The following is a 23917-nucleotide window of genomic DNA, read 5'->3' as shown; positions in this document are numbered from 1 at the left end:
TCAGGTTTTGGAAGATGATGACATTTGAGCTTGTTAACATTCCTTACTTCACTTCAATTATTTTTCAGGCTAGTAGGGTCTGCAGCACTACTTCTGTATTATGTTTCAAGTGATTCTTTGATCCACATTTCAGTCAGAGATAACAATGTATTTGTTGAAGGAAATAACACAATTCAAATGCAAATTTAATTCAAAACCCATTAGAAAAATATCCATCATATTTTCAGGGATAAAATAATTACACAAGCTCTTCATAAAGTGCACAAATTACATAAAACACAGTTGAAACACATCATTGTTCTGCCCTTCCCTTAACTGAAGTTCTGCCAGCTTTGTTAGGCCTGAAAAGAATAATTCACCCCAGACACTGGAAGCCTTAGACTTTCACTTTAAATATTAGACACTCTCAGAGACTTTGTTTGATTTATATGTATAATTAACTGCCCCAGGGAATTACAACAGACAATGGAAAATACAGGGAGGATATAAATCCATGCTTTAAGCAACCACTTCAAAATATCTCCACTCTCTGGAATGTCAGGTTCAAATTGCACTGATAAATCCCCTGGGCATACAGGAACGCAGGCACTGACCAAGTCCTTCCCACCTGCACACCACCCAGGGCACTCGCCTGCCTCCCACCATGGCCACAGTTTGAGAAATGGATAGGAAACAGCCTACCAAGGAAAGCCTTCCCAACTGCTCCAACAGAGATGATTTCCCCTCTACACAGTAATTGTCCCTACACAAGTGTGCTCTCTGGCTCATTGGATATATTTAACACCAACCAAAATAAAAGTTTTCATTCCAGACACGCACAAATGGCAGTGTTCCATGGACAAAGGGCAGTTTAAATGTAGAGAGCTGTTGTAAAATTTCTAACCTTTCAATTTCATCAATTATTCTTTTGTTCTGTTTTATGAGAAGTGGTAAAATTTGCTTACTTCTGTGATTTGCGAATATTTTCTGTAAATCTGGCTTTTTTCACTTATAGATTCAGCTAAAAGAACTCATTCTCATTGGTCTTTCTGGACTTATGTTTAGTTTAGGGAGGGGTGACTAGAGCTGAACAAAGCACTCACCATGAGGAAATGCAGCCAATGTATTTAATGGCATTAAAATATTTTACATGCCGAGACATTTACTTTCCTGAATGACCTCTGTACACTGCATAAATGTTTGCACTGATTGCTCTGTTACTGCCTGTCCTCCCTTCCTTCAACAAGCCATGTGCATTTAACATTCTAATGCAAATGAGTAATTAAGATTGTTAAATAATTTTTCAACAGCAGCCCTATTACATAATTCTCACAGAATCCAACAACTAAATATCTGCCCGATCACGCACTCCTGCTGTTTATTATCTCTTTTTTGTCCAGTTTCTTGGGCTTTTCACCTGCACACTGCAACCTTCCCTGAATAGGATCTTGCACAGGAATTTGTCAATGCCAGTCTGAAAGCGCAGATAAATTCTCAACCTTAACACCTACTTCTGAAGGGTTAATAGAATATCACTCACATTACTTGCTCTGTTTGGGCCTTGTGAAAGACTTCTTTTTTCTTATTTGTAAAACTCCTTTATGTGACATGAAAGATGTCATGCTGTTCTTTGCACAAAGAAGGGCTTTGCCCTACAGTCTTTGACTAAAAATATTTTGTTTCTTGCACTTTGTAGGGTGATCCAACACACTTTTCACCTGCTACTCCTTCCTTCCAAAGTAGTGGCATTTGCAGGCAGCTACTGCAAGGATCTAACACTTATGAGATAAAAGGTGCTTTTAGCTGGAAAATATTAACCTCTCTTTCTAATGACAAAATATTTTTCATTATACACCAAGGTACAGATGGGAAGATAAAGAACAACTGTGGGGGTTTATGTGTATTATCTAAGGCTATCACTTTTGATAAATAATGTAATGCCTTAAATTCTTTCAACCAATGCTTACCTAAATACATTCATGAAATCTAAATGTTTTTCAGAGATAGTACCGTGTATTGTCTATTGTCAGACCATTCCTGTGGTTCATGGCAAGACGGAAGGAAGCAAAGGAATGTCACCACATCCGCAGGCTCCATGCAAGAGCACTGTTGCCTTCCCGCACCCGCAGTGAACAGCACTATGGTACCAAGTGGGTGGGCTGCCTGTCCCCAAACACTGCTAAATCACAGCTGGCACTGCTCTCTCTCAGCCAGAGCAGAAGGGGACAACTCTGAGCCACCACCCCCTCCCCAGATGGAGAAGGGACATATACAGGATGGAAAATGTGGTTAACAACCACAAACAGAACTGGAGGGGTCACTTTTGGACACAGGTAGAATGACAGCCACCTGAACAAAAGCTCTGCTAAAAACACCCTGTTCACTTTGCTCTGGGAAGAGTCTCCCCTGGTATCAGCAATGAAATTTATTTCCCCTAGCTTGATTCTGTCCCAGGCCCAGCAGAGCCTGCAATCCCTTCCCAAAGTACATCAAAGCATCTGACAAGGGAAAATGGAGTAGAAAGGGTTAGATGATCTTCGCCACTGGTCTCTGTGATCCACAGGCACACATCGCTTCCCTACCTTCTTCACTCCATTGTTCTTACTAATTAGAGCATATCTTCCCACAGAGAGGATCAGACAATGTACCTACACAAAGTATCTGCCTTACCCTATATTAGACTTAAAAAGACTCAGCAAATATGAATTAAAGGCAACTAAAAGGAACACGTTACCAACCAGATGCCGGGCATCAAGCAACCTCCAACTGTAACACTCTATTTGCCCACAACAATGATGCAATGGCTATGAAGACTGTGCCTGTCAACATCCTTATAGGTCCTGAAAGATAGCTTGTCACAGACATTAGTTTTACCATTTCTATTCTCTAGTAAAGACTAGGGTCTTTCTTACAGAAGTCTATACGGGAATAGTTAGAAAAGCTTTGCCACATCGCTATTCTCTCCCTCTCCTTTTCCCATATCATTGATGAACCAACCACTAAAGAACAAAGGACCAAGTCCAGATCCTTGAGATCTTAATTGATAACCTCCTTCACCTGTTCTTATGATCCTCCTTATTGCTAAGTTTCTGATAGGAGACTCAGGCATTTTGTTTAAGGAGCTGGCCCATTATTTTCTTATTTTGCAGGCAGAAGTCTCCCACAAGTAACACAGCAGTTTGGGATTTAAACTGTTCAGCAGTGGATTTCAAATGGTCCAAGCAGGCAGTCTCTGTCCATCATCAATACCCAATGTTATGGCAGTATTTGATGGATTCCATCTCCCCCTCCCTCTTCAGCACCCTGTGGCAACCCACCCACACTGCATCACCCAGAGGGGATCAGAGCTGGGAAGGGCAGGGGAAGGAAGAACACAGAGTTTCTTGCACTGCATGCTTTCCTTGCAAACAGAATTACAGAACCCCAGGATGGGAGGGACCACAATAGTCACCTGGTCCAATCTCCCTGCTCAGGCAGAGTCATTCCAGAGCACACGGCACAGGACTGAGCACAGATGGTTCTTGAGTATCTGCAGTGGGGGAGACTCCGTACCCTCTGGGCAATCTGAGTTCCACTGAGTTCCAGTGCATGGTCACCCACACAGTAAAGTCCTTCCTCAAATTCAGGTAGAACTTCCTGTGCATCTGTTTCTGCCCACTGCCTCTTGTCCTATTGCCTGTCACCTCTGAGAAGAGCCTGGTCCATCCTCTTGACACCCACCCTTTCATAATTTACACACATTAATGATGTCTATGCCTGTTTTCCATGCTTTCAACCCTGATAAAGCCACAAGTTTCAACAGGGTGGAGATCATAACCATCCAGCATCACAGAGACTCTTCCTCCCACTACAAGTTGAAAGCAGCAGAATCTGCACTCCCAGAAAAGCACAGTCCTGGGTGACTTAGGTACCAAAGCCAGGCAAATTCTGACAGGAGATTAAATGGTTCTGACCATCAGCCCACCAACCTCCTGTTCACATGTCCCCCTCATGCTCTGTTCTTCACTCTTCCATTCAAACAGCTGATGACAAAACTCATCCATGTTTGGGACCTCTCTTACTGTAAAAAGTAGATCTTCTGTAGCTCTTGTGTAGACAGATAACAGAAATAATAATGAAAAATATAATACAATAATACAGTACTAGAAATTTGGGTCAATTTTTCATTTACTTATTTGTGCAATTTTTGAGCACTAGGCTGGAAAGGAACACAGAACAGCTGTTGCCTCCACAGACACTCTGATGAGAGCAGCAGAGCATCCTATCCATCTCCAAAAGCACTGTTCTAAGATGCAGCAAGTTTACTGAAACACTCTGCAATCATGGCAGGCTGCAGGAAAAGCAGAGGCAATTTGTGCGCACTGCCTTCTGGATTGCTTTAAGCTGGACTGCCAGTTCGAGTTTTTATGCTTAATTGCATTTATTTCCAAATGGATCTATCTTTTTATCACTCCCAGATAAGGCATATGGAATCACTGTGTTGCAGCAAAACATCCACACCGAGAGAAGACCATGCTATCTAAATTTCTATTGACTTCCTTACTATTCCCCAACAGATACATTTCTAATTGCAGTGTGAATTACTAAATTAATTGTTGAGGCTACTTTTTTAATGCTTTCTTTGAAAGCAGGGTGACAACTACCCTTAGAACACCTATAATAAGAATAAGACTGTTATAAATGATAAAAATATTATGTTTGTGATATTCAATGAATGATGCATTCTCCTACAAAGAGGTACCATAGGTACCTCTTTTGAAAAGCAGCTGTTTGTAAGTGGTGGTACTTCAGGCTTGTTTCTTTGGTAAACTAAAAAGCAAGGTACCTCCACAAATTTAAAAGAAACAGCTTTGCACATCCAAGATCCTTGTAAAACACTGACCAGACTGGGATAGAAAAGGGCTCAATATTTTTACAAAACTTAGGCAAGAACAAGACCTGTGCCTAATTCTGACTCGATGTAGCCCCAAAGAGCCCATGGGCACACACACTGCATCACCTTCGGTTTTGTCTCAAACTCTTCGTGTTGTGCAGTTCACTCACATGCTGTCAGAATTTCACAGCATTCCTCCAGCCCAGACCTTTCTGATGTCCAGTTCATGGCTGATGGCAGATATTTACTTTTTTATCCTTTTTATAAAACACCAAGATCACTCTAAGGTAGCAAGCAAACTCTGTTTGGGATAAGAAGCTCTTTAATACTAGTTTTACGTGGCACTGGTCAGTATGCCCTGACTCTTGAAACAACCAGTAAGCACAGCACATATAGAGATAACTTGCCTAAATGATCTCCTTGTTCAGTATCTATTCAGATCAAAAACTAGCTGGGAAACACAGAACAAATGTGGGAGGAAAGCTCGTCACTTCTGTTTAGTATCACGATGAAAAGCTCCCTGATGAAAATAAGAGATTGTTTGCAAAAGCATGAGGACTAAAGGATTAGTCTTCCTTGTTTCAGCTCCATGGAGGCCTGTGAGAGCAGGAACAGGGAGCGTGCATGTGAATGCAAACCAAAGTCTGACTAGAACCTCACTTACTACTGAAGCTGTGCCAATGACTTGGTTATTGAGTCTATCTACACTCACACTGGCAGACTGTGATGCTGAAATGTTCACCAAAGACTCACCTCATTAAAAATCACATTTTTTATGTTTCGGGGAAGACTTCAAGAGAAGGGTGCTCTTGAGGAGGAAAAAAGCTGAGAAATGTTTTCTTCTGTGCATTTTCAAGACTACAACTGTTTACGTCACAATATATTTTTGGGTTATATTTCACATTTAAAGAGTAACTTGATATTAGATACATCCCAGATTGCTCATTTATTTTAGCATGAAATGAAACTGGGCAGAAGGCAAGTCAAAAAAAGGTAATTTAAACCCCAATTTTTAAAAAGTGCCTTTATTGAGGGTTATTTTGTTGAGCAAATTTGTTTGGGATTTTAGGCAGAGGAAGAGAACAAGTTCTGGGAAGACCAGAAACCATATGCTTGTAGCTTGTTGATTTTTCTTTCTTTCTTTCTTTCTTCCTTTTGAGGTTAACTTGAATTATAATGCCTCAGAAAATCAAGAGTGGAGGAAACTCCAAGAAAAAAGAACAAGCTTATTTCAATGCCTAATGCTGCTTCTTCCAGATTCCTCCCTGGCTTTTTAATTAAACTCAGTTCAGGCTGTGAGCCTGAACTGTGGAACGTTTTCCCAAGAAAATGTGACTTCCTGTATCTTCTGCAGCTCTTAACTATTCTGCAGTTTTCAATATTGCATTGTTTATAGACACTCCAAACAAATGTGAATATTTTTATCTACAGAAATAAATTACTGTCATGTTTAAATGTTGTTTAAAGGTTGATGCTGGCAGTACTGTGACAGACCAACCCCAAGGTACATTTCTAGTGCAAGGAGCCATGCAAAGTGGAAGAAGCAACACAAAGATGTCAAAGCTGCAGCCCAAAATCCCAGAGTGCAATTGTCACCATCATTAGCTGCAGTGATAACTGTGCAATTTTCTTCAATTGTTGTTTCTCTCCGCAACTTTCAAATCATCTACCTTTTGACTAAAAAATAGGGATTTTAAATCTTCCTTGACCACAAAGTGGACTTCTTTGGCACAACTAGTCTGAGTATTTGCATATCTCAAATAATCCAAGTACTGTAGTGCCTCTTTATCACACTGCTCTCTACAGTTCTCTTTCTTTCAGGAAAAAATGAGCTGTAGAGATAAGTGCAAAAGATAAGTGGTATGCCCAAAGTCTTGCTAGAAATCTGTTAAGGAGAGAAACTGAAGCAGAAGTCTGCAGGTCCTGGACTAGAAATGCTATTCTGGATCACTCTCTCAGAGCATGCATAAAGCAAAGATAGGATGGAAAGCTGCCAGAAGAATATAAAAATTACCACAAACAGAAAAGATCTGCACAGTCTGAATCAGAGGACTCCTGTAACTGTCTCAAATAGGCAGCACTTAACACACTAACTTTCACTCTTACCTTTCAGCAGCCATAAAATTATTTCCTGTAGCTCCAATGTCAAAACATTCACTCTTGACTCCAGACACTTCCAAATGCGAAGATTCTGCCCTAAAAATCCCAGGGGGGAAAAAAAACAAAAAAAAAAAAAAAAAAAAAAAAAAAAAAAAAAAAAAAAAAGTGCAAAATATATGACTGCAGTAAGTACCAAAATATAATAATTTTACAGACATAACAAAAACTGCACAAAGGCAGAACTCCAGACAGCAGGACCATGGTTTTTTCTACCTTGAAAGAAAAAAACAATTAACACTTTTAAGTCTTAAAAGACTCACCACCATGGTGAAGAAATCTAATCAAAGAAAAGAACAAAACAGCAACTTTGAAATCAGATTTTTCTGCATATTTCAGCACTGGTATACAGAAAAGAAGATCATTATGGCAATTATGTGCTGTTCCTTAAACTGATCTGTGGTTAAATGGGGATTTCTGTGGAATCATGAAAATCAAAGGGCAGACTCTATTAAAAATATTTTGTAGCATCAGTAATTTTATCTCTGGCAAAACATGGCTTCCAGGAGTTTTTCATCACTGGCAGACCATACAGAGTAGAAGAGGCAGACACCACTAGGTTGCTGGCAATGTAATGTGGAGATTATGGAAATTATTTTGAAAAATTATCATCATCATCCCTTCCTGAATTTTAGGGGGATGGGGGGGAAGCTGTGTTTCCTTCGAAGCAAAACTGGGTGTTTGGGTCACTTTTCTTAATGGAAAAGAGAAACTTTTTCAGCTTTATAACTGGCCCTGTGAACACTTTCTTTCCCAACCAGCTATGAAGAACAGGAAGGAGTTAAAAATGTTTAAAAACCCACTCACAGTGTGCCCTGCTCACACTGTTACATGCCCAGCAGTAACTGCATACAGCTGTCACCTCCTAGACTTTTTCCAAAATGTACAGGGCTGCTGATTCTGGGGATGACAATGTCTGGCAATAAAACACATGCATAATACTGAAAGGGGAAAAGATCCTTTTTTTGTTGCCTTCCATTTATTTCTTTTATTTGTTCTTCCCAACAGATACTGGTTTTCTCTCAGTATTTCCAGCATGTTTACCTCAAATGATAAAAAGGAAAAAAGTCCATGGGGGGGGGGGGGGGGGGGGGGGGTGAGGTTTGGTTGGTTGGTTTTGGGTTTTGTTTAGCAGTTTTTTCTCTTGTAAACATAAAACAGATCTCTAACAATTTCCAAAGGAGACAGAAAGAGGGGAAAGAACACCAGCAGGTGTGACTAGCACTGGAGTGTCTCCCTACAGCCTCTTTTTAAGCATAGTCTAGCATCCTGTTGTGCCCAACTCCTATTCCTCCCATTCTTAAATAGTGCAAACGCAAAACTCATCATCTTCTTGGCTTCTTATTGGCCCATCACACTTCCAGGACTGATATCCCTGGGACTCTTCAGAGATGCTGGAGGATGAGAAACATTTTGCATGAAAAAAATTCAACTACAGTTCTCAAAACCAAACTACAAGACTCAGTACTAGACCTCGTGCCTAAGGCAGCCAGGTCCCAATCCAAAGATGAAGAAAACAGGGAGCAAGGAGAGTTGGTGCCCTTTTAGCATCCTACCAAATGTTGAAAGCACTTCTGCAAAGACATTTCCCAAACTTTGTGGAGAAAGAGCCATAATAATCAACATGCTTGAAAGGGATGTCTGGTGAAGAACACAGAGAGCACACAGGAGAGCCCTTCCAGTAGCCACTGCTACTTCAAAGGTCCCTTCCAATGAAAACCATTCCATGACAACATTTAGTTTTTGTGGAGATTCTAAAGCAAGAACCACACAGGAAAAGAAGTGAGAAACAGAAGTGGTGGACTTTTTACCCCCATTCAAAGAGCACTCACATTCTCACTCTTACAAGTACTCTTTGATTTGCACATCCAGCTACTAGTAAGATTCCAGAGTTTGCTTGTTTCTATTCATTCTTTTTCATTCAATCCCCTTTAGCTGTTTCCCTCTCCCCCACTGACACTATTTGAATTTCTCTTCTTATCCCCCACTGTGTGCTTTTCCTGCCAAAGCCACTGCCATTTAACAGCACTGCCAAACAGACTTTTTTTTTTTTTTTTTTTTTTCCAGGATAGTTTGAAACAATTCAGGGTAACAAAACTATGATCTTTAGCAATATGGTTAAATGAGTCAGGTTAGAACATATGCTGATTTTTACATTCAAATAAACCAGTAAACACAGCTTTGGTAAACTTAAAAATTTCTGGCTATCACCAAATTATTTCCATCTTTCTTCATCCCTTCCCACTTCCACTTTTTATTGCACACCCAACAGCTCACTCATTCCCTAGCCTGCAATTCAGCCCCATCAGATCTCATACACGTTGCTCACTGGAAGCCTTTCAGGCGCTGCTGAGGTCAATGGCAAAATCCCATTGGATGTGTATGTGATGAGTGTTTTGGCCAGCTTGAGAGCACACCCTGGAGATGGGCAAGGACAGCCCACAGTATGGCCAGCAGCAAGTCCATGCTCCAGTCCTTACACAGGGCAGTCAAACTCACAGTTACAGAGACTTCTAAAATGAGTAGAACGGATTTCACTGCAAATTTTCCACAAACAAGTCAACTTCTTAAACATACTCTAAAGTAATTAAGATATAGGGGGCGGCAGAGGATTGCTTATTTCTCATGTAGGCATTACAACAACGAATTTTTCTTAGTTTAATACAAGATAAGCCTGTGCTCAGGACACACTTCATAGACACACATGTACAAACACATATATGTATATCTACACATTATAATTTTACTCTATATGCAAAGAAGATGCCTAAGAAAATTTACTTAAATCAAATTAAAAGCACCTAAAACTTGCCCAAATCACACTCAAATTCACCACTTTTTACCCTCTTAGCTCCTCTAAAAATCTGCACTACCACTCCTAACAGTACAAACCATGGCCAAAGTCACTTGCTTGTTCCTCCAAGAAGACTCAGGATCTGATGCATCTGCCCAACCAAGCGTCAGAGAATGAGCAGGTCTGAAGCCAGAGGGGCCTGGCTTCTGTTTCAGCTTCCACAAGCAATTCTGTGCGAATGATGTTTTAGACGAAAAAAGCATTTCAGGAGTAAGGAAAAGAAATATCAGCTATCATTTCAGGGTGGAGAACTTATACTTTGTCAGCTTCTAAAATACTTTATGTTCTGTCCAGATGGTATAACTGGAGCAAAGACCAGAGCAAATGTGGCTTTCATATTAACAAACCCTAATCACTCCCCAGTGGCTCCACACACTCCTACACTCAGACACAGTCCAATACTTTGGTCTTACTTGACAAAACAGATTTGAACACATGGGCACTAACATCCCACATACCTTGCATTTTTGAGCAAGGTAAAGAGTGGTACAGTGTCCTATTCTCAAAAGTGCTGAAGTTAGAATAACTGTGAATATTAGGCTTTTTGCCTAGTGTCCCAATAGTCCCAAGTCCCTCCTGGTGCTCTCATATTCCCTGTATGGGACAGTGAGAAAATCGTCATCAAATAGTTGAAGTACAGGTATTTGGCATAACAGTAACTAAAACAATAGATAACTAGATGCTGATTTAGTGAGAGGTAATAAAATAATCTGCCAGCTTTTTATCTTAGAACTGCCTCTGAGTTTATGTCAGCTCATTTCCCTCTAACGTATATCCCCTCTATGTATGCACATCTATCCCCTTCCTTTTTGCACACACAAAGTGAATCTTCACTTTGCAGCACCAAAATCTGCATACAGAATGCCTCCATTTGGGCTGCTCTTTCTGAGCTCAGCACTGGACCACAGGCCAGTGATGTCAGATTGGCAGTCTCTGACTGGCACAGCAGCTCCCACTTGCAGAGCTTAGTTAAACATTATATTTTCCAAGTTGCTGTGCTGTCCACAAGCCCATGTTTGTATATTGCTCTTGTGGCTTTCCACAAAGCTTCAAAACACCTTTCCAGTGGAGTTTCAGTCTCTAAATGTGCTTTCTAGCACAGCTGGCTGTATTATCCTACCAGGCCCACAATTCACTGTGTCATTTCTACAGACTTTATTCCACCTTCAGTCACATATGTAGCTTTAGTCACGTATGTTTGCTCTATCAGATATTATTTTCAAGGTGGTTGTTCCTACAACAGCTAACACATTACTGAAAAGTCCTGCTATCACAGGATATATCACAGGGTGTTTGATACACCATCTATGTATGCTAGAGACAAAAGAGGTTCCCTCTTTGTCATAGATACAACTGGCTGATCTTTCAGCAAGTTACTCTTCACCTCTTTAAAAGAAACTGTCTTGTGCATACCTGACAAGACACTACCTATCAGCAACTTTTGGGAAGTAAAAATTTTTAATTCTTTCTTACCTATGGCCAACAAGACATGATCTTCATTTTCTTTAGAAGGAACCCCAGAGTCTCAGAAAGGCCAGAAACAGAAAAATTGAGCTATATTTCTGAAGGCAAACACTGCACTGTATTTATGCTTAGTTGCAAACTGTGCTATATGCTTTCAGGATTCAGTTCAAACACTATCAAGCAGAAGCCACTTCATTTTAGCCATTCTCATAAATGCAATTGATATGGCATGCTACTTCCATATGCAAATGAACGCTAAGGACTCAAATCCTAACCATAATCAAAGAGACCAAATCATATCTTACTTCCCATGCAAACTTCAATTTTTAGCCTCTTACAAAGTTTAATTTTGCTCTGACAAGCCAATATACAGTGCTATGGAGAAAACAGAAATATTTTCTAAGATTAGGAATATTTCTAATGCCTGAGCTGTTCACACCTGCAGAAATGTCACAGTTCAGTTCATTAATTCTAGATTCATTATAGACTTTCTGCTAGATCAAACAAGAGACAATCAGTATGAGACCAGAGTCGTTTTCCCCCAGCAAGACTCATGAGCTGCAACACTCTGCTCCTACACACACTTTCAGCACAGACTCCAAAATGTGTGTATACTGCAGATTTAATTCTGAAATGTCACAGATTACAATAACAACATGTGAGTTCCAAACAAATGGTCTATCTTCCTCACAGGTGGCAATAAAAATTAAAAAAAAACCCAAGCAACCAAACAAAAAAAGCCTAAAGTCACATTTATAAAAATTACCTAACATGTCAGCTCAGCAATATTCCACTGCAGTCAAATATTATTGAAAGAACCCAAAGCAAAGAGTAATCACTTGGTATTGATATCGCTTTTATCAGATTTACCTGGTTTGACCAGATTTTGTTTCTCTCAATCTAAATTACTATTTTAGTTTCATACCCACCAAGGTGCTAATCAAGCTCCTGTTTTAAAGGTGTTTAAGAAAAATCAAGACGAAGATTTTCCAGTTTTGTAAACAAATACATATAAATAAAAAGCAGAATATAAGACTAGAGATCAAATACAACTGACAGAAATACAGTTGTAATGGCACTGCTCACACATTTTGGTCTCTCCCCAAAGCTGTTTACATGCCTCCAAGTAGATGACAATGGGAACTTGCAGTATTTTTTTGCATCAAGTATTATTCCCATTTACATCCTGTTAAGGACTCACAGCTACCCACAAGGTCTCTTTCAGAGACTAACTCCTCAGATATAATGAACCATGCTGTCTGAAGGATGAAACTTATGCTAGACGTAGGTCTGGTGCTGACTCCAAACTAGCAGCTGCAAGTTCCCTAAAGGCACTAAGCTTCACCATAAATACAGAAGCTTCCTGGTCCAAAAGCAGTGCTTGCTTCTGCAACTCAGCTTTCCAACCCACAGCTACATAACAGATTCTTTCAAATAATTATCATCTACACACATAACTACTCCTGCAGCACAGAAATAGCAGGAAGTGTTGCCTGGCAGGCTAGAATTTATTTCTTAGCTCAGATAGGCATGCAGAGGTTGTTGCTTCTCAGCCTAAATAAAGCTATTGGTAAAAAGAGAAATCTGTACCTTCGTATCATCCTGGGGCAACTCTTCAAAAGCCAAGCTCACAGGACCTGCAAGAGCAAAGACTGCTGCCTTTAATAACAAGGAAATTCTGGGTCTGCTTTGGTTTCTGCTGCTGGTCTCTCTCATTTTTCAGATAGGAAAGGGGACACAAGAAGCATGCAGGCAAGCCAGAACAATGGACATGGGCAGCCCATGCATCTCTCCGCAGCAGTGATCCCGTGGGCAGCATGCAAGCTGGATGCACAACAAGTGCTATGTTATTGTCACAATTATGTTTGGGCTGATTAACCCCCACACACTCAGAAAATCAACAGCTCAAGGATTATGCCTCACACCAATGCCACAGAGCTGAACTCTGCTTTTCTTCTGCAGGGATGTCATGCATTTTCTGAAATTAGACTTTGCATTTTTAACCCAAAAAGTAAAAAAAAAATCACTTCACTGTCACTCTTTTTTTTGTTTGTTTGGGTTTTGGTTTATATTTTCTTCCAAGGCATGTGGAGAAGGATACAGCAACACCAAAAAGCCATCCCTCACGCTTTTCATGTTTTGCCAAAATGCAGCCTGAAGGACTACTGTGAAACAGCAAAGAAGAATAATTTGGACACAGGAATGTAAATGAACATAAGCATCATTCATGCTTCCAGTAACATTTTTGTTTAGCAAACATATTTTAAAATAAAATGAAACTGAAATCATATAGACAGTCATCATGGTAAATATGCTTCATTCCATACTGAATCTTTCAGTTCTAGGTTCATATCTGTTCTCAGATATCCTCTTCATTTCTCCAGCTCCAGTAAACAGTTAAACTAAGTATGCTTCAGCATAGGGTGCCTTGTATGCGGAGTCTGGTGACCTTTACTGGCACTGAACAAAAGATACACTCAAGGTTTAAAAAAAAAGAGTTCTATCAAAACATCTTGGGAAAAACTATTCAAAGACAGTTGCCCGTTACCTAAATCACATAATCTGACCAGCAGGTCTCTTGGACATGAAGTTCTGGGATGCAGTTATGTGCCCCTTGCAACCTGCTGTCCCTGATCTCAGCAGGGCCCCTGGACACTGGCAGGAGTTAGGACTGGGTCCATGCTGATCAGTACCACAATCATTCATTCATTTTGAATTAATCCACCCTCTTTAATTAAACCCCTGCAGCATTCTAATACAGCACAACCACAGAGTACACAATCCCTGGTACTGTCAAACTAAACATTCCAGACACCACCTTTCAGCTAGCAGGAACAGACTATTTCTTCTGTAACTGTAAGTACAGGCACCTCCTTTAAAGCTTCTATGAAAAGATTTTTTTACAGCATTGACATGCACTTGTCATTATTATTATTCAGTTCAACAATTGTTGAACAATTGAAATAAAAAGCCATTTTCTCTAGACAATATATACTGTAGCAACAATTGGCTTATCTTCTGGGTAACAGCATTCAGTAAACTCATGGACACAGAATTTCAAAGTCAGAAAAGAGAAAGAAAAGCACAAACTATAAAATTAGCTAAAATACCACCTATTTCACTTTTTGTTCTGCATCCTGTCAGGATAATGTATCGCTCCATATATTTGAATTTAAGTTGCTATGGGAGATCAAGCTAGCAGCACCACCCTACACTGACCCACTGCTTTCATATGAGGCATTTCACAAGAAATGGAGGAGGTTGGCTATACCAGCCTCCTCTCATTGACAGCTCAGGGGTTCTGGTAGCACGGGGTTTTAAAAGCCTGTTGATCTTGACTTCAGGAGTGAGTAGCTACTGCTTCTGGGAATGGCAGCAGTTTTTAAATCTGAGTGGGATACTTTCATGACATGAGTGTGCCAAAATAAAGTCCTGAACTTAGCAGACACTTTATAAAGAAGTTCAGTGAATGCAACTCAGAATGTAGTAAAAAACACAATCATTTCATATAATTTTTGCTTCCAGCAGCAAGAATTTTAACTCAATCGGGAACAAAGTTCTTTTGATCTCCTGAATGCTGGCAAATGGAAATTTTAAGACAAGCCACTAGTCACCAGCAACCACCATTCAGTGATTTTTTATTTTTTTTTACTTGGTGGCTAGAAAACAGTCTGACTTGCAGACATATGGTGACCAATTAAATATTAAAATATCAGAAGATGAAAAAGCATTGTTGACTAACACCGCACAAACAGTAGTTATAGACTTCTCATGTCTACAAGCAGATATCACAGAGCATAGAACACACAAGATGTTTACTATAATCTGTTTGCGTTGTCCTGAATACTTACAAAATGTACTTACAATACTTACAAACCTGCTTTTCCATGTGTTGAAATGAATTTATTTTTAAAAAAAAAACATGTGCAAAGTAACTCTGATGCACAAAGGCACAAAAGTGTACAGCTTCCACTGAAAACACATCTAGCAAGGTGTGCCTATGCTAAAATTCTCTGCTGGTTACCAGAATCCAAAATGAGAGTAGATGTTCTGAACCCAAGACTCTCTCATTCTCTCTCTGGGCTATGAATACCCATTGATGTTTGCAATCTGCTTGTGCAAGTCAGACCAAGTTAAAGCTCTTTTTTGTGAAAAATATGGAAGTAATTATCACCAACAAGTCAGAGTGGCCAAGTGACAGCCACATATAGTACTGCCAATGAAGGCCATTCACTTTCTCTCCCCAAGGAGCAGCATAAAGACCACCCTGATCAGAGTACAGTGCTCAGGTGAACACCCAGAGTAAATGCATTTTCATACTGTATCACCAAGGTCATTCACAAAACCCGTATAATAAATTCTCACTCACAATAACAGATATGTAGCTTGTAACTGCTAACAACTGCTTATTATTTCTCTGCAAATTTAACTTCTAGTGGCAGAATATTTGTTGCCTGAAGACGAACAGAAAAGCTGGGTATAAAGCTATTTTTTCAGCACTAGCAATGGCAGCATACACATTTAAATTCATGACTGTGTCCCTATCTTACCCATTCACTTGAAGTTACTAGCTGATGCCCCTCAAACTAGTCCCCATCCTTTTTTTCCCTGCATCAGGTCCTCATCTTGTACGCAGTTCATGCAGGTGTTCAGATTTCTTCTGCCCTCAGGTAAGGTTGCCTCCAGCAGACACTGAAGAGCAAGATCGAGCCTCTCACAGAGCTCTCAGTTTTCAGCTTGTTGCTTTATCCAAACATACAATGCCAGCCACATAAACAAAAGGACAACTGATAAAAACTTTTAATCCATTCCTAAGAATCACATATAAGTCCCCAAGCCTCATACGTCTGATGCTGAAGAATTATCCTTTTTTGTGATTTTCTCTTCAGCTCTAAGACATGCTTGCTCTGAGATACACAGGGAAGCATTTTGGTAATGAAAGACCATTCTCACCCGCAAGCACAGACCCACAATCCTTGCAGAGGTAAACTGCTCACCAAAATAGTGAACATCTAATGGAAACAAATGAGGATTTTGCCACATTAGAAGTTTAGGCTGGATCCCAGAACCATCCATACAAATAATCACTCTGCTCCTATGTTTATTAACTTATTAGGCTTTACTGGAATTTGCAGGAGAATTCATTCAGTTAAACACTGCCCTCTTCTGGAACCACCTGACATTTTTCTAGCTCCTAAAATCGAATCAGTTAAGGCTTTTCCAGTTGAATGTCATAGTATTTTGTGAACAGTTTCAATCTGACATTGGAAAACCAGTGCTCTGTAGGGAGTATAATGACGTATAAAACTCTTGTAATCTGTTCTCTACTAACACACTGTTCTCTACTAACACATCTCTAAAACCATATGAAACATGATCTTTCTGAATAAATAAATAGTGTATGAATCTGTGCCAACTTTCTAGAGCTTTGAAAGATTGCAACATTATGGAATAAAAACACTGTACCTTCTACAGAGTGCGTTGTACCACAGGGCATTTTTGGACCTTCCACTGTCTCAACTCCATCTGAATTAATACTCTATTAAAAAAATCAAAATTACAGTAACTGTATTTGATGCCCATGACATTTGTCTGAAAACTCAAAAACAATATTGAAAGACTGACAAACACTTACGTTATGAGCAATACTAAAATGAGTGAGAGAAATTCCACAAGGAATATTTTATTGGCTACCTTCCAGAGGAAACTGACAGCAATCCCTCAAGAGGAAAACCAATAAAATATTTTTAACTACAGAGAGAAATGACCTCCTGCTTACAATACATGGAAGATCTAAAGGAACAGATTTACCATTTGCACTTCACTGCTTACAACCTTCTTCTCTATGAGAAAAGCAGCACAACAGCTTTACACAACAGCTCCATTCAGAATTCTAGTTTACGTTAAAAGTGTCCCTGTAAAGCAAGCAATTTTGATGGATAGGTAATACAAAGAGAATAAACTAGGACTAAACACTAACTACATGGCAGATCCAGTCTGGAAGCCAGGAGACACTCCACTCCCCATGTCTGTAGCTCCTGGACAGGCTGCTCCCTCACTCAGATACACACCAACAACATCACTCCTGTTCAAAAGGAAGAGGGGGCTGGGATACAGTCTCCTATTTTAGAAATTACTTTCCAAAATGAAAAACAAAGTGGGAGGAAGAAAGAATGGATTCTTTTGTGTCCTCTCATCTACTACTCTGCTTGCTTCTAGTCTTTCCCTCTAGTAGACTGCCTGTGTATTTGCCAACTACCAAGAGCTGCAAACAGAGAAAAAACATGGTAACCTGAACACAAAAGAAAAAGCCAGGGATGACCCTGGACTGAATACTGCAGCCAAACTAATTTCTAATTTGAAAGCCATGAAGCCCCACCTCAGTGGGGCAAGTTTTATTTTTCTCTGCTCATCTATTGCTGTGATCACAGTTGGCAGTTCCCCACTTGAACACCTGTCAGGCAGAAAAAGTCAAAAGAAAGTCGGGAAACTATTAAATTTGTCCATCACCAGGCAAAAAAAATTACTTAAATGACCATAAACTATCTTAGTCATTTTGGATGATTATCCTGGCTTGCTCTTTCTGTTTTCTTTCACTATTCTGACACATTTCTGACTCAGTCCCCAGATCTCTCTTCCTCTCACAGTGGATCTCTGCCCTGCACTGGCCGTGCTGCCTGCAGCAGCTCAGGCTGCCTCGTGGATCACCTCCTCCTGCTGTCTGTGTCTCCACTGGAGGTGCACGATGAGCCAGACACATCCCACTGGCAGACAGCATTACCACACAGCAATCTCTGCTCCAAGAAGGTCACACAGATTTTAAGCAATCCCACATTCTTTTTCAGCAATTTCAACTATCTCCCCCATCTCCGTTGCCTGGAGTGGCCACAGGGCTCCCACTTTTTGGACTGCTGAATGAAGGCATGGCTCCCACACAAGAGACTTGAACTTACTGACAGCTTGTTTTAACTTTTCCATTACTTCCTCGGGCTTCTAAGGAATTGAACAGGAACTAAAAGAACCGACACAACAGATAGTGAAGAATATACTTCGGAAAGATTCATGCTTCTCTTGCATGAATAGATGTGCTGCTGTCTGAGGCAATCATCTCACACAAATCCAACACTACATGCCACCATAACTGAGACAAAGCTCCCTTTCTTCAGTTCATTACTTTCTGACTCAAGTTTAAAGTAGCAATGTGGTCATTTATACAGTCTCAAGACACCAGATGTACAGCCTTAGTATTCTGTAGACGAAATGAATACTCCAGGACAGCAGTAAATTCTACCTCTATTTTAAAAAGACTATGTACTGTGAAATCTCTAATACCAACCAAAGATTTATAATTGCCTCCCAATGCTTTGGATACAACTGAAGAACTCAAAATTCTTGTTTGCAACAGAAGGAAAATTAATTTTACCTTTCCTTTTGGATATAATACATAGTCTAAAAATAACAGCTCATGTATAGAAAATTAACTAAATAAACCATGTGATCTTCCCAGTTATTCTGGTCTATTCCTGCTTGATTTAAAGTGCTGCAACACTGATGCTGAGCAGGAGGGGAATAAGGTCCCCACAACAGAACATAGACTGCTGCAACTAGAGGAATGGCAAAAGTGGAACAACAAATCCAGGGCAGTAGGCTTTTTCCTGAAAACATCAAATGCAGAATTTTCTAGCTTTTCAGAGTCTTTGTCTTTGAGAATACCTAACATGCCACAATTTCGTTTTCCATTTCAGAGACTGAATGAAGTACAAGGACTTTGCAAGTGCAAGTGCAAGAAAAAGGCAATCATATAAATAACAATGAATTCTTGATTATATTCTTGGTTTTCCTTTTGAGTTCATTATTGTTAATGGAAAAGCTACACACAAATTGCAGGGATTCTACAAACTACAGAGAGTAACTTTTTTGTATTGAAACAAATCAAATTTCAAGAACATAGTTAGGTAAGATTATACATAAGGACTATACAGTATGCTGCAACTTAACTTTCTATATTAAACACAACATATAAATAATTTTCTAAGTTTAAAAAAATGCAGCATGAGAAAAAGGCAGCGCAAGGAAAATCAGTGCACAAATGAGGAAACCCAAAGCTAAAAATGGAAAAGATTAATTTCAAGATCAGAAAAAAAGCCAACTTTTAGTGTGTTTTTAGCTCACTAGTTTTATCTATGTTGTGTAGTCTCAATCTAAAAATACAGGTAAGCATCTGCATTGCTATTAAAGAACTTATGCATTCAAGCATTCTCTTTATTGTATTGAATCAAGATGTCCTGAAGGATATGACAATGGTGCTTCAGACATTTTACATTAAAATAAGAAAAACTAAACTAAACTCTGTGGAAAAAGTCTGTACCCTCTATTTCTGCTGTAAATAACAGACCAGGGTTGCCTCTTGATAAAGGCTCCCAGGCATTACACTACCAAAATAATGGAATTAAATTACAAATTTCAAAGTACAATCATGAATACAATGGCAATGCAATTGAAGACACAGAGATTTCAGGGAAAGATACTCCCTTTAGAATCTACCATGATTAAAAAACAACTTGGGAGGCAAAAGAGGCTTTTACAAAGTTCTCTTTGTAAACAAACACCTCTCATGCTCCAGCTTCAGACATACAATGTGGTATACCTACACAAAGTAGAAACCCACAACAGTAATCATGAAATTATACTGGTGATCAGTGACGTGGCAGCTTAAATTAAAAGGCTACTCAATGAAAACAAATCCAGCCTGAAAAGTCTACAGCTGGAAATCATGAAGAAAATCTGTGGTACCTGGTAAAGAAGAGGTCTGTCCCAGAAGTATTTTCTGAAGAGCTTAATGTCTGACTCCAGCAAGTGCTGTGCAGTGTGACCAAGTGTCAGCGCCAGAGCTCCAGATGAAAGAACAAACTGTATGCAGGCACCCTCGCTGATCTCTGCTCTTGAAATGTCAAGCAACGGACTGCCCTGGAAGCTGAAATGACACACTCTGTGCAGATGCTCCCTGCACAGGCAGAATGAAAGCTCTGCCACCGTGCTCGCCTCCAGCACAGCCTGTCAGGACCCAACGCACCTGCCACGAAAACCAGAGTCAGAAAACCAGAGTCAGAAAACCTGAAACATCCTCCAAAAACACAGCTGGGCAAACAAAAATCATACCAATTACTCTTTTCAGCCTTTAGAACACAGAGCTACTTCTAGCAATCGAATGGGAAAAAACAATGTTACCTCTAGACAGTTATTCAGTACTTAAAGAAGCCAGAATGAACAAGCTGCGACAATACCTATTTCTCCTTACTGCTGAGCAATACTACCTTTTCCTGTGAATGTTGCCATATATAGCAGTAGGACACAACTGGCAGCTAGCAGATTTGTTATCCTACAAGAGTGAAAAATAGAAAGTATCTCAAGGGAATACAGTATTGTTTGGACATAACAGTCATAACATAATGTACTGTACACATGCTGTATTTTTTTTAAGCTGAAGTACAGATAAGTCTCACATAAACTACAGGCTGCATGAAGCCAAAACTGAAAGAAGCACATACCAAAATAAAAATATATCCCAATTCTTGCATGCCTCTATTCGCAAAGAAAAGCCAAGAGTAAGAAGGGGTGTCTGATGATTACCATTTGGTATCCCAAGACACATACACACACCCATGCAGCTCCTCAGGACTGTAGAGACTGAGCTCCAGACAGCTGAAAGGTGCCACAAAGCACTTGTCCTTTAAGTAATTTGCCAGTGTGGCAGCTCTCCAGCAAAACAGAATCATAACTGCAGCACTGTCTTTGTTGCTGATTCTCCCTCATTTGTTTGTTTCAACTTGAGCTTTAGAGGGGCCACAAAGTCTGCTGAGGTTTTGTGGAAGTCAGGAGTCCTATGGTTCTGTTAATATATAAATATTTCTTTATATATATATATATTTTAAGGAATGTCTTTACTTGTTTTTAGTGTGTCAGGATTCAGCTGATACAGTGCTGACAGAGGTACCTGATGGTGCAGCTGGTCCTCTATCATTTAACTGACTATTAATTGACTTCAAATGTAATGAAGGACACAAATAATAAACTTCCTACAATTGTAAATGTGAATTTGCCATTTAAAATCATAACAATGACAAAAATCAGCAGAAACCAGCACTAAATAGGCAACTCTCTCCAGATAAACAACAGAACTCCCCACATCCCTTAAATGACAAGACATTTTCATAGAAAAGAGCAAACTATTATCACACTTTGTAAAGATCTCAACAAGTTTGGAGTGTCCATTCTGTAAAGCCAAATCTAACAGTGTTGCTCCATCCTCATTAGGTAATGCTAATGCTGATGACCCTACAGGCTTGGCTGCCAAGAACAGGGAAAGCTTAACCAAGCCCAGATTCATCACAAGGTGGAGAAGAGTTTCTCTTTGTTCAGGCCCTTAAAAAAAACACAGCAAGCAGATCAAAACCATCAGTAACAAACCCCAGCATTCTACTTGCTGGTGAGCATCAAAAGACACTTATTATCTACTATCTGCAGAAATAACACAGCTCAGTTCAGACCTACGAAATTGTTTTGGCAGAAGACGTTAGGTCTTTCACTGAAAACAGCAGTTAGATACTTAATTGCATATGCAGAGCTAAAGAATAGCTAAATGCTATCTAATGTCTTCCATCAAAGAAAACAGCTGGAATTAAGATCATTCCAGCTGTTAATTAATTATTATTTTTCTCTTTCTCTGTATGCAATATAGCATTCAGGACCAGAAAATGTCCCAGTGGAGATGATAGCTAAAAAGCAATTTTTCTGTAATTTGCCTTGCCTCAGCAATACAAAACATCCAGCAGCACAGCAAAGTATCTAAACTAAAAAAATTTAAAAAGATTAAGAAAAGGGATATGATTTCTCAAGACAGTCTGCTTATCAGGACAGTAAGAGATCCATATAAGCTTATAAGCTATAAAATAACACACACATACATAGAATATGCCCGATAATTCCTGCTTCTCTCTTCTAAAAAGGTGACTTCATGTGCCAATCCTTCCTCTCCTCTCCACTTTTTAGTATATAATCGTCAACTTCAATAAAAGAGTACACAACCATTACTTAGTCACTAGATGCTGAATCATCATTCACACCATTCCCTGGCCTGTCTTCAAGGAAGGATTTATTTGCCTTAATACATACATTCTCAGACAAAAGGTCTCTGCAATTTAAAGGCAATAAATAAAATATTCTCAAGTGCTACTCAACTAGTTTCTTACATTGAGATTTTGGTAAGAAGTTAAACATAAGGGTTCCTCCACAAGGGTCAAGTATTTAGGGACCATTGCTCTACAGATTGCAGAACAATTAGCTAAAATATGTTAGGTTTCCAGTGATTTAACAAATGTCACTGAAATCTCCATTTCTTTCCCTTCACAGCTTCCTTTTACATAATTGAAGGCTGCTGCCATGTCTCAGCCAAATACATCCTGTCTGGACATTCTAACAGAAGAGTTGCCTTCTACGAAGCTGAATGTCTTCTCTGGAGGCAATGGGGGAAAAGTCATTAGCCTCTTTCGAAAATGTTCGACTTAGAGTGCTATTATATTCCAAAGATCTCATAGAACCAGAACTGCAAGGAACTTTCCCTACCACTACAGAGGGAAAATCACTGTAGCATCTCCACTGATGATACAGTTTTTTATCTGAGTATTTGGTATTGAGTATTTGGTGGCAACCTATCCAGACTTTTTACTTTTCCATTTCAAGTGGAATCAAAACTTCCAGACAGTCAAATCCCAGAAAAACATGCCATGCTTCCTTCAATAAATGAAAGAAATTCCATGCATCAGAGTAAAAGGGAGCTTCAGGGCACAGCCTCCAGCACTTTAACAGCCAGCACACTTGAATGTAGTGTCTGAAAACTATTTTTATTGCAGTTCTAACAGAAGTAGACTCATTAACAAGACACAGGAAGAAGTCTTTATACCAGAATATCGCTAAATATTCACATAATATGTACCTAAGTATTTGTGGAACACACATATAAAATGTCACACCATTTTTTTTTAAACTCCATCTTACTGTGACTAGCCAATACATGACCTGCCCACCTACCTATGCAACAATTTTCTCCACAAGTTTCAGTCTTTAAAATTTTTTCTTGGTCTTCTCATTTCAGATTATAGGAAAATATATGTCCATCTGGGCACAGGACCTGCTGTAGAATCCAGGGCCACAGAGGAATGTAATGAGTCATGGGATGTTTTTTTCCTCCAAGGTCGACAAAGTGTTTCTAATTTCAGTCTTTGGAAAGGATGATCATTGCTACATTTTAGTTACTAACACTAACATGATCTATAGCGTTCACACATCTATGACACGTGATAGCACAGATGTTTCAAAGTTTTTGAGCATGTGCAACCTTTATACCACTGAATCCAACTCAAGTATTTGCAGATTGCTTTGCTAAATGGAACCATAAGCAACATGGAACCACTGAAAGGCCTGGATTGGAATTAAACTTCAAAGATCACCTACTCCAAAGACCCTGCCATGGACAGGGACAGCTTCCATGAGAGGAAGTTTCTCAAAGCACCATCTAACCTGGCCTTGACCAA

At 39.5% G+C, this 23917-nt stretch overlaps 1 protein-coding gene across 14 annotated transcripts in view; it reads right to left on the bottom strand.

Annotated features, from left to right (window-relative positions):
* ARHGEF28 (Rho guanine nucleotide exchange factor 28) overlaps positions 1–23917 on the bottom strand; it is a 118910-nt gene that overhangs the window by 64033 nt on the left and 30960 nt on the right. For 5 of the 14 annotated variants that reach the window (XM_041426929.1, XM_041426928.1, XM_041426930.1 and 2 more), the window contains exons 1-3: positions 20121–20242; positions 16794–16866; positions 6959–7048 (exon numbers count right to left, since the gene is read on the bottom strand). The exons of 1 other annotated variant lie outside the window; for it this stretch is intronic. In XM_041426929.1, the coding sequence (XP_041282863.1) occupies positions 6959–7048; positions 16794–16824 (121 nt within the window). In that variant the 5' untranslated portion in view covers positions 16825–16866; positions 20121–20242. Of the gene's footprint in view, positions 1–6958; positions 7049–12917; positions 12965–16793; positions 16870–20120; positions 20378–23917 lie in introns of those variants that run through there. 8 more of the 14 variants (XM_041426939.1, XM_041426934.1, XM_041426938.1 and 5 more) reach the window with 7 other exon arrangements.

Source organism: Onychostruthus taczanowskii, unplaced genomic scaffold, assembly GCF_017590055.1.
Source record: "Onychostruthus taczanowskii isolate IOZ18803 unplaced genomic scaffold, ASM1759005v1 scaffold96, whole genome shotgun sequence".
NCBI classification, from domain to species: Eukaryota; Metazoa; Chordata; class Aves; order Passeriformes; family Passeridae; genus Onychostruthus; species Onychostruthus taczanowskii.
The sequence above is the reverse complement of the archived record's forward strand: the minus strand, read 5'-3'. Positions and strand labels throughout refer to the sequence as shown.